The sequence below is a fragment of the Nerophis lumbriciformis genome, linkage group LG13 (assembly GCF_033978685.3).
Source record: "Nerophis lumbriciformis linkage group LG13, RoL_Nlum_v2.1, whole genome shotgun sequence".
In the NCBI taxonomy this organism is placed as follows: Eukaryota; Metazoa; Chordata; class Actinopteri; order Syngnathiformes; family Syngnathidae; genus Nerophis; species Nerophis lumbriciformis.
This window is the reverse complement of record NC_084560.2, coordinates 7,865,921-7,877,920: the sequence shown is the minus strand read 5'-3', so window position 1 is coordinate 7,877,920 and position 12,000 is coordinate 7,865,921. Positions and strand designations below refer to the sequence as shown.

At 39.9% G+C, this 12,000-nt stretch overlaps 1 protein-coding gene across 2 annotated transcripts in view; it reads right to left on the bottom strand.

Annotated features, from left to right (window-relative positions):
- The window catches only part of vgll3 (vestigial-like family member 3), an 11,608-nt gene extending 826 nt beyond the window's left edge, over positions 1-10,782 (bottom strand). Inside the window, exons 1-3 of one of the 2 annotated variants that reach the window (XM_061970639.2) lie at positions 10,636-10,782; positions 3,218-3,560; positions 2,626-3,159 (exon numbers count right to left, since the gene is read on the bottom strand). In XM_061970639.2, the coding sequence (XP_061826623.1) occupies positions 2,626-3,159; positions 3,218-3,560; positions 10,636-10,737 (979 nt within the window). In that variant the 5' untranslated portion in view covers positions 10,738-10,782. Of the gene's footprint in view, positions 1-2,625; positions 3,160-3,217; positions 3,561-9,028; positions 9,133-10,635 lie in introns of those variants that run through there. The other variant, XM_072914572.1, reaches the window with a different exon arrangement.
- Between the last annotated feature and the right edge of the window lie 1,218 nt (positions 10,783-12,000).

Sequence of the window (12,000 nt, the reverse complement as noted above, 5' to 3'; positions counted from 1 at the left end):
TTAAAAATATTTTTGGCAAACCAGTAATTATAGTCTGCAAATGATGTGTTGTTGTTGAGTGTCGGTGTTGTCTAGAGCTCGGCAGAGTAACCATGTAATACTCTTCCATATCAGTAGGTGGCAGCCGGTAGCTAATTGCTTTGTACACGTCGGAAACAGCGGGAGGCATGGTGCAGGTAAAAAGGTGTTTAAACCAAAAATAAACAAAAGGTGAGTGCCCCTAAGAAAAGGCATTGAAGCTTAGGGAAGGCTATCCAGAACGAAACTAAAACTGAGCTGGCTACAAAGTAAACAAAAACGGAATGCTGGACGACAGCAAAGACTTACTGTGGAGCAAAGACGGCGTCCACAATGTACATCCGAACATAACGTGACAATCGACCATGTCCCCACGAAGAAGGATAAAAACAACTGAAATGTTCTTGATTGCTCAAAGGAAGACATGACAATGCTACTGGAAAATACCAAAAAAAGAGAGAAAAAGCCAACAAAATATGAGCGCAAGACAAGAAATTGTTCATTTCATTTCATTTTTTTATTTATCTCCTTCATTGATGTGCGTCTTTGATCAATAGACAATTAAACCTCAGCAACTAAACACACCAATGCCTGAGAAGGAACAGGATGAAGAAAATCTTATATTTGCCTGCCCCCTTCAACATAATACGTAGTCTTACTTAATGGATACCTGTAGTGCTTTTAGAACTAAAGCACTACACACAGGGAAACGGCGAAAAAGTCCAAATAAATCACGGCGTGATGTGACAGGTGGTGACAGTACACCTACTTTGAGACAAGAGCTGTATTGATGCATGCTTGGTTATGCTTTAAAGTCATATCCTCAAGCTTCAACCTTCGAGGACAAAGCTACGAACAATGAGAGACCGGGCTTTCTGCTCCGCCGCTCCCAGTCTGTGGAACGCTCTCCCTGACCACCTGAGGGCACAACAGACTGTGGATGCTTTTATAAAAGGCTTAAAAACCCTTCTTTAAAAAAAAAAAAAAACATTTATTTTAGATATATGTGTACTAGTTCTAGCTATTAGGCTGTTCTAGTTTTTATTTGTATTTATTTTTATTATCTTTTTATTTTTTTTTATTTTTTTTTTTTAATACACTCTAGCACTTTGAGGTTGTTTGCTCAATATAAAGTGATTTTTACAAATAAACAATTTCATTATTATTGTCCAACAATTGCGACAACAACTTTTTACTGTCAACTGAGTTTCGTTTTTTTAATGATTTCTGCTGGTGGTGCGCCTCCACATTTTTTAAACGCAAAAAATGTGCCTTGGCTCAAAAAAGGTTGAAAAACACTGCTCTAGATTGGTGTTTTTCAACCTTTTTTGAGCCAAGGCACATTTTTTTCATAGAAAAAATGCGGAGACACACCACCAGCAGAAAACATAAAAAATTAAACTCAGCAGCCTTCGGTAAAAAGGTTGTTCTCGTAATATGACTTTAGACCATAACCAAGCATGCATCACTATAGCTCTTGTCTCAAAGTAGCTGTACTGTCACCTCCTGTCACATCACACCCTGACTTATTTGGACTTTTTTGATATTTTCCAGTGTGAAGTGTTTTAGTTCTTGTCTTGCGCTCCTATTTTGGTGGCTTTTCCTGTTTTGTTGGTGTTTTCCTGTGGCAGTTTCATGTCTTCCTTTGAGCGCTATTCCTTGCACCCGTTTTGTTTTAGTAATCAAGATATTTAAGTGTTCTTTTTATCCTTCTTTGTTTGTCATGCCATGTTCGGATGTACTTTGTGGACGCCGTCTGCTCCGCTCGCTGTAGGTCTTTGCTGTCGTCCAGCGTTCTGTTTTTGTTTACTTTGTAGCCAGTTCAGTTTTAATTTCTGTGGAGGGAGGCGTGGTCTGCGGGCCTGTGTGTCAGGACCGGCCTCGAAGCACAGCTGGCAGGTGATTGGATTACCCAGCTGGGGATGATCAGATTACCCAGCTGGGGCTGATCATCCAATCACCTGCCATGCTTATTAACAGCAGCCGGACCGAGACACGGTTGATGGAGTTGGAGTTGCTGGTGAGCAGACGCACGCACACGTACGAGACGACGGCGAGAGGAAAAGAGATCCAGAGCAGACTGGAAAGTCACGGAGCAGAGACGGTCGTGGGGTGCTTCCGGAAAAGAGTGCTGTCCTAGCGTGTGTGCGATGCCAATAAAAGACATTGATAACACCAGACATCCAGGCTATTGTGAAGATGTGTCAGCATCAGGAGAACCCACTAGAGCGACACCACCACAGTTTCGTTCTGCTAAGCCGTCCCTAAGCTTCAATGCCTTTTCTTAGCTGCCCTTGTCTTTTGTTTATTTTTGGTTTTACCTGGACTCTGCCTCCCACTGTCGTCTGCATATTTTGATCACGACAATACCGTGTTCCCAACATCTACAAAGCATTTAGCTACCTGCTGCTACCTACTGATATGGAAGAGTATTGCATGGTGACTCTACTGCGCTTTAGACAGTACAGCACTTTATTTGCGGATTTTAATTACTTTTCAACCCAATTAGGTGAAATGACATAATCTCCCACGGCACACCAGACTGTATCTCATGTGGCACAGTAGTTGAAAAACACTGCTCTAGAATGTGTCCTGTGTGCGACCTACCTGCTTCAAACAACTCCAAGGATCCGTGGATGGGTGAGGGGGTCCAGGAGACCGATGAAGCCGTGACCGGGCTTGTACTACCGGCCTCCATTTCTGTCTTTGCGCCCTCGCTGTGCGGGGAACTTCCCGCACTGGCTGAGGGCTGGTTGTGATTCCTCACACCAGGCAGAAGAAGAGGACTGAACCTGGAATCTAACGTCGCGCTGTGGCTTGGGTATGACTGGAACATGGGGTGGTGGTGGTGGCGGTGCCGAGTGTGGATGTGGGAATGGGGGTGAGGGTGGTAGACCTCATGGACGTTGGGGTAGCCGCTCGGGCTTTGGGGGTTCAGGCTGTAGGTCCAGCTGTCAGCGAGGGTCGCCAGCGGTTGGAAGCTGGCATTGGAGAGCACATGGCCAGCCCAAAGACCTCCATCGGTGTGGTTAAGGGAAATGGGACTGGATGAGAATTCTGGGTGGAGGCAGGTGGTGGAATGGGATGGATAGGTGTTGTTCCAGACCGAGCAGTTTTGACTCTCCGGAAGGGACTCGCCATCTGAAACAAACCAATCAGTTCAGTCTAGTAATTAAATAACTGTACGACCTCCTCTTACCTTTCCATGTGTTTGTTGTGCTCGAAGCAGACGGCGGACTCGTACGAAACGGCTTCGTCTCTCTGGTAAGTCCAGCTGACTGACTGAGGGCCCGAGAGAAGTGTTCATCCACCACATCGCCGATGTCTCCTTGGAAGTACGTAAACAAAATACACCGGGAGTTGAGGTACTCTGCTTCTGCCGGTTGAGGTCCGTCTTTCAGATCCAAGTCAGGTATTGACACACATCCAGATTCGGCCCCGAGACCAAGCCGAAGGCCCTGGTCTCTGGCTAGTATTCCTCGTCCTCCAGCTTGCTGCTGGCTCGAGCAGGTTTGCATCTTGGTGTGAGCGCTCAGCCTCCTCTGAAGGGAGAAACACAAGAAGGGTTAAAGCACCAAATGCACATTTGTTCTAGTTCTTGTTAGCCGTCCAGTGGAGGGTTCGAAGTCTGAGTACCTTGGTGGAGGTCATGAGGACGTGACTGATACACCTGTGCACAGCATTAGCCTATTAGCAGCAGGGATGTAATAATAATGTAAATATTGCAATATTTGTGTTTCAAAATGCGAGAACTTGGAGTACTCTCGTCAGTACATCTGAAGCTCTTGGGTGGACCGGTCTGAAAAGCAAACTCCATCTCCCAAGATCCTTAGCGCAGATCAAAAACCTTCCAGGAAGTTTAAATCGGAAGTATGGACACGGAAAAAGAACGTGTTGAAGACTCTTGTCGGTTCGATGAAGAGTCAACAGGCTTAAGAAGCGCGGACATTCCAAACAATACCCTGGATCTTCCTGCACAGTTCTTTGCACTGGAAAGTACTTGTTTGTAGTTTTTAAATCATCATGTTGGTGTTCGGTTAGGTTAGTGTTTTTATTCTAAACATTACCTCCAATACATTTTATACGTCTTCTTTCAGTTAGTTTTTTGACAACAGCGCAATAATACCGTACCAAGACCTAAATACCGAGTCGAAATCATACCAAGATCCATCCATCCATCCATTTTCTACCGCTTATTCCCTTTGGGGTCGCGGGGGGCGCTGGAGCCTATCTCAGCTACAATCGGGCGGAAGGCGGGGTACACCCTGGACAAGTCGCCACCTCATCGCAGGGCCAACACAGATAGACAGACAACATTCACACTCACATCCACACACTAGGGCCAATTTAGTGTTGCCAATCAACTTATCCCCAGGTGCATGTCTTTGGAAGTGGGAGGAAGCCGGAGTACCCGGAGGGAACCCACGCAGTCACGGGGAGGACATGCAAACTCCACACAGAAAGATCCCGAGCCCGGGATTGAACCCAAGACTACTCAGGACCTTCGTATTGTGAGGCAGATGCACTAACCCCTCTGCCACCGTGAAGCCCTCATACCAAGATATTTTGACATTATTAATCAGCACGGTGGAAGAGGGGTTAGTGCGTCTGCCTCACAAGAAGGTCTTGGGTTCAATGGTCTTGGGTTCGATCCTGCGCTCTGGATCTTTCTGTGTGGAGTTTGCATGTTCTCCCCGTGACTGCGTGGGTTCCCTCCGGGTACTCCGGCTTCCGCCCACCTCCAAAGACATGCACCTGGGGATAGGCTCCTCCCACCTCCAAAGACATGCACCTGGGGATAGGCTCCTCCCACCTCCAGAGACATGCACCTGGGTATAGGCCCCTCCCACCTCCAAAGACATGCACCTCGGGATAGGCTCCTCCCACCTCCAAAGACATGCACCTGGGTATAGGCCCCTCCCACCTCCAAAGACATGCACCTGGGGATAGGCTCCTCCCACCTCCAAAGACATGCACCTGGGGATAGGCTCCTCCCACCTCCAAAGACATGCACCTGGGTATAGGCCCCTCTCACCTCCAAAGACATGCACCTGGGGTTAGGTCCCTCCCACCTCCAAAGACATGCACCTGGGGATAGGCTCCTCCCACCTCCAGAGACATGCACCTGGGGCTAGGCTCCTCCCACCTCCAGAGATATGCACCTGGGGATAGGCTCCTCCCACCTCCAAAGACATGCACCTGGGGCTAGGCTCCTCCCACCTCCAGAGATATGCACCTGGGTATAGGCCCCTCTCACCTCCAAAGACATGCACCTGGGGTTAGGTCCCTCCCACCTCCAAAGACATGCACCTGGGGATAGGCTCCTCCCACCTCCAGAGACATGCACCTGGGGCTAGGCTCCTCCCACCTCCAGAGATATGCACCTGGGTATAGGCCCCTCCCACCTCCAAAGACATGCACCTGGGGCTAGGCTCCTCCCACCTCCAGAGACATGCACCTGGGTATAGGCCACTCCCACCTCCAAAGACATGCACCTGGGGATAGGCTCCTCCCACCTCCAAAGACATGCACCTGGGTATAGGCCCCTCCCACCTCCAAAAACATGCACCTGGGGATTGGTTGATTGGCAACACTATATTGGCCCTCGAGTATGAATGTTGTCTGTCTATCTCTGTTGGCCCTGCGATGAGATGGCGACTTGTCCAGGGTGTACCCCGCCTTCCGCCCGAATGCCAGCCCCCCCCCCCCCCCCCCCCCGTGCGACCCCGACTGGGACAAGCTGTAGAAAATGGATAGATGGATAATTAGCAATATTAAAAATATTTTTCAATGTGTATAATGGAGCAGATACATAGGGCTGTGTCCACTATCTAAGGCGGGGCTCTTTAGCGCCGCCCTCATGGCTCGCTGGAGCCACTAGCCACAAACCTTCCCATTTGTCAGAAAGCCCACTGTTTAGTATGTTTACTATGAGTATTTGGTTTTGTCCTACTATATTTCGGCGGTTCTTGAACTCACCATAGTGTGGACTGTGACGCAACAGTTTGTTTACATGTGAAATCTTCCACTCCTTCTTTTGTCTCGTTTTGTCCACCAAACGTTTTGTGCTGTGCGTGAATGCACTAAGGTGCACTTTGTTGATGTTATGACACACACATCTATACCTTTGGCCATTAAAAGCCAGTCATTTCCAGAAGTTGTATCACCTTCTAAAAATAATAATAATAAATATAAACATTTACATCATGTGTTGTCTTCATTATAACACTTATGTAAGACTTTTAAAGTAATTTTAAAGTAATTTTGATAGTAAGCTAATATAACTAACATAGACACATCATGTGTTGCCTTCATTATAACACTTATATAAGACTTTTAAAGTCATTTTGATAGTAGGCTAATATAGCTAATATAGACACGTACATCATGTGTTGTCTTCATTATAACACTTATATAAGACTTTTAAAGTTATTTTGATAGTAGGCTAATATAACTAATACAGACACTTACATCATGCGTTGCCTTCATTATAACACTTATATAAGACTTTTAAAGTCATTTTGATAGTAGGCTAATATAGCTAATATAGACATGTACATCATGTGTTGTCTTCATTATAACACTTATATAAGGCTTTTAAAGTCATTTTGATAGTAGGCTAAAATAGCTAATATAGACACTTACATCATGTGTTGTCTTCATTATAACACTTATATAAGACTTTTAAAGTCATTTTGATAGTAGGCTAATATAGACACTTACATCATGTGTTGCCTTCATTATAACACTTATATCAGGCTTTTAAAGTCATTTTGATAGTAGGCTAATATAGCTAATATAGACATGTACATCATGAGTTGCCTTCATTATAACACTTATATAAGTCTTTTAAAGTAATTTTGATAGTAGGCTAATATAACTAACATAGACACATCGTGTGTTGCCTTCATTATAACACTTATATAAGACTTTTAAAGTAATTTTGATAGTAGGCTAAAATAGCTAATATAGACACTTACACCATGTGTTGTCTTCATTATAACACTTATATAAGACTTTTAAAGTTATTTTGATAGTAGGCTAATATAACTAATACAGACACTTACATCATGCGTTGCCTTCATTATAACACTTATATAAGACTTTTAAAGTCATTTTGATAGTAGGCTAATATAACTAACATAGACACTTACATCATGTGTTGCCTTCACTATAACACTTATATAAGACTTTTAAAGTCATTTTGATAGTAGGCTAAAATAGCTAATATAGACACTTACATCATGTGTTGTCTTCATTATAACACTTATATAAGACTTTTAAAGTCATTTTGATAGTAAGCTAATATAGCTAATATAGACACTTACATCATGTGTTGTCTTCATTATAACACTTATATAAGGCTTTTAAAGTCATTTTGATAGTAGGCTAAAATAGCTAATATAGACACTTACATCATGTGTTGCCTTCATTATAACACTTATATCAGACTTTTAAAGTCATTTTGATAGTAGGCTAATATAGCTAATATAGACACTTACCGGTACATAATGTGTTGCCTTCATTATAACACTTATATAAGTCTTTTAAAGTAATTTTGATAGTAGGCTAATATAACTAACATAGACACATCGTGTGTTGCCTTCATTATAACACTTATATAAGACTTTTAAAGTAATTTTGATAGTAGGCTAAAATAGCTAATATAGACACTTACACCATGTGTTGTCTTCATTATAACACTTATATAAGACTTTTAAAGTTATTTTGATAGTAGGCTAATATAACTAATACAGACACTTACATCATGCGTTGCCTTCATTATAACACTTATATAAGACTTTTAAAGTCATTTTGATAGTAGGCTAATATAGCTAATATAGACATGTACATCATGAGTTGCCTTCATTATAACACTTATATAAGTCTTTTAAAGTAATTTTGATAGTAGGCTAATATAACTAACATAGACACATCGTGTGTTGCCTTCATTATAACACTTATATAAGACTTTTAAAGTAATTTTGATAGTAGGCTAAAATAGCTAATATAGACACTTACACCATGTGTTGTCTTCATTATAACACTTATATAAGACTTTCAAAGTCATTTTGATAGTAGGCTAATATAGCTAATATAGACACTTACATTATGTGTTGTCTTCATTATAACACTTATATAAGACTTTTAAAGTTATTTTGATAGTAGGCTAATATAACTAATATAGACACTTACATCATGTGTTGCCTTCATTATAACACTTATATCAGACTTTTAAAGTCATTTTGATAGTAGGCTAATATAGCTAATATAGACATGTACATCATGTGTTGCCTTCATTGTAACACTTATATAAGTCTTTGAAAGTAATTTTGATAGTAGGCTAATATAACTAACATAGACACTTACACCATGTGTTGTCTTCATTATAAGACTTATATAAGACTTTCAAAGTCATTTTGATAGTAGGCAAATATAGCTAATATAGACACTTACATCATGTGTTGTCTTCATTATAACACTTATATAAGACTTTTAAAGTTATTTTGATAGTAGGCTAATATAACTAATATAGACACTTACATCATGTGTTGTCTTCATTACAACACTTATATAAGACGTTTAAAGTAATTTTGATAGTCGGCTAATATAGACACTTACATTATGTGTTGTCTTCATTATAACACTTATATAAGAGTTTTAAATTCATTTTGATAGTAGGCTAATATAGCTAATATAGACACGTACATCATGTGTTGTCTTCATTATAACACTTCTATATGACTTTTAAAGTAATTTTGATAGTAGGCTAATATAGCTAATATAGACACTTACATTATGTGTTGCCTTCATTATAACACTTAGAGAAGAGTTTTAAATTAATTTTGATAGTAGGCTAATATAGTTAATATAGACACATACATCATGTGTTGCCTTCATTATAACACTTATATAAGACTTTTAAAGTCATTGTGATAGTAGGCTAATATAGACACTTACATCATGTGTTGCCTTCATTATAACACTTATCCATCCATCCATTTTTTACCTCTTATTCCCTTCGGGGTCGCGGGGGGCGCTGGAGCCTATCTCAGCTACAATCGGGCGGAAGGCGGGGTACACCCTGGATTTTGATTCTTGGAATGACGATGTATCGTTTGCTGTAAAAAATTATGATAAACCTTTTTAAAACAAAAGCTTTTTAAGAATTTTTTTTTTTAAAGGACATTTTATGCCATTTGTGGGTTTACTTGAATATGTCAAAGTCGTTTTTGGTAACCTGCTAACTGTTTTTTTAAAGGTTAATACTAGAGATGTCCGATAAAATCGGACTGCCGATATCATCGGCCGATAAATGCTTTAAAATGTGATATCGGAAATTATCGGTATCAGTTTCAAAAAGTAAAATGTATGACTTTTTAAAACGTAGGGAGAAAAAAAAAAATAACTGGGATTTATATAGCGCTTTTCTAAGTACCCAAAGTCGCTTTACATGTAGAATCCATCAATCATTCACACCTGGTGGTGGTAAGCTACTTATATAGCCACAGCTGCCCTGGGGTAGACTGACAGAGAAATACAGAGCAGTTGCATCTCCAGTCATACTTGCCAACTTTCCCGATTTTCCCGAGAGACTCCCGGTTTTCTTTTTTTTTTCTTTTTAAATTTATTTTATTTTATTTTATTTATTTATTTATTTATTTATTTTTTATTTATTTTTTGTCCTGTCCAGCTTCTCGGGCAAATCATATAGTTGATGTAGATGCATTTGACTTTATTAAATGCATTTATATTATCATTTGGTGCAGCCAAATGATAATATAAAATAAAATAAAAAAATAAAATAATAACAATAATAAAATAATAATAATTAAAAATAATAATTAAAAAAAAATAATAATAATAATAATAAAAAAAATAAAATAAAACCAGCCGGGCCGGAGCAGGAGGGGATAGAAAGAGGAAAAAAAAGAAGACTCCCGAATTCCAAGCTGCTGTTTTGAGGCATATTCAAAAAAAAATAATGCACTTTGTGACTTCAATAATAAATATGGCAGTGCCATGTTGGCATTTTTTTCCCCCATAACTTTAGTTGATTTACTTTTGGAAAACCTTGTTACATTGTTTAATGCATCCAGCGGGGCATCACAACAAAACTAGGCATAATAATGTGTTACTTCCACGACTGTATATATATCAGTATCGGTTGATATCGGAATCGGTAATTAAAGAGTTGGACAATATCGGCAAAAAAGCCATTATTGGACACCTCTAGTTATTACAGAACATGATAAATTGCTAGAGTAGGTTTGAATCAGATTTGAATCTAATCATCACCAGTTGTATTTAACCTCATTTAATTATTTTTTTTTAGCACTTTGGATTGCCTTGTGTATGAAGTGTGCTCTATAAATAAACTTGCTCTAGTGGCTGGGGAGAGGGAAATCTGGGCTTCCCTGCTTAGGCTGCTGCCCCCGCGACCTGACCTCAGATAAGCGGAAGAAAATGGATGGTTGGATGTCTTCATTTTTACAGCAAATTTTGGGAGAATCGGTCTGAATCGACTCGCGATCCAATGTGGTCGGAGTCCGTGAATAGAAGCGAAGGCTGCTGCCATTGTGCCAGTTAGCAAGGCATGAAAGAAGGTGCCCTCACCTGTGGCTGCTGGTTGTAGTAGCTGGAGGTGGAGGTGTAGGCGTCTGCGGGCAGGAGGTGTGCTCCATAGCTTTGGTGGTACATGACATCCAGGCAGCTCATAGCGAGAGACCCCGAGGAAGACCGCTGGGAGGCTTCAGGCCGCTCGCCTCACGGCGGCCTGCAGATATGTGCAGAGGCACACAATGGCCATGCCGTCCCGCTTCAATGCGCACAAAGTGTCTCCAGCTGTGCGCCGCCCCGGCCCCACAAAGTAGACCAGGAACTTGTGACACCGGAGCAGAGTGAAAAACTCCCAGGCAAGACTTTTGGCACTGGTCTGATTGGCTGTTGGCCTTTCTCTCCCCCTCCCGCTCGCTCTTTGGGCTTGGCGAGCGGGACCGGACTCCAGGAGGACGCACGCCCCCTTGGGAAGGGTCTTGAAGTGCAACCAGTACTTTATATCTCTCAGACGCACTCATCTGCATCTAAACCTGGCAAACAACTGCATGACTTTCACTGTACTTTTTACAGTCTTTTACTGTAACTGATTTTACACATCAAAGTTGCAACTAAACCTGCATTGTAATTTACAATTCATTACAATAAAGTTGGTGACTGGTCAACTTTACTGTACAAGAGTGTGTACCGTAGCTTTAAGAGACACATCAGTTTGTTGACATACATTGTTAAAGGATGTAAATTTTTACAGTAAGAAACAATGACCACACTGTATGAAAAACTAATAATTAGGTTTTTTTTTGTTTGTTAATGAGGTCATACTCGACGCCTATGTTTTACTCATTTTTATTTAAATAGAAAAAAAAAGAAAATCACACAATAAACTTCCAAATATTGTATAAATATTTTGGAAGGCTAGTGCATTTTTTTTAGTGACATTTTGGTTTGTTTAAGGGGGAAAAGTCAAATATAAAATAAGACACATTGTCTTATCAATGTGAAAAAATAATAATTTTACAGTTGATTATAAATGTAAATGAATTTGGTGTTATTAAATTATTTTTAAGTTATTAAGTTAGCAAAATTATTCATATTTTTTTGTAATTTTTTTTGTAATGTATTATTATTAATGTTATTTTTAATTATTATTATTATTATTATTATAATTATTGTATTTTATTTTTCTCATTATTCCTATGTTATTATTATTATTATTATTATTATCATTATTATTAGTGTATTTTTTTATTACGATTATTTTTATTATTATTAATATTTTATCATTTTATTATTATCATTATTATTAGTTTATTATTATTATTGTTATTAAATCATTTTGAATGTATTTAACTAGCAAAATTATGCATATGTGTTATGTTTTGTATTGCATTATTATTAATGTTATTTGTAAATATTATTATTATT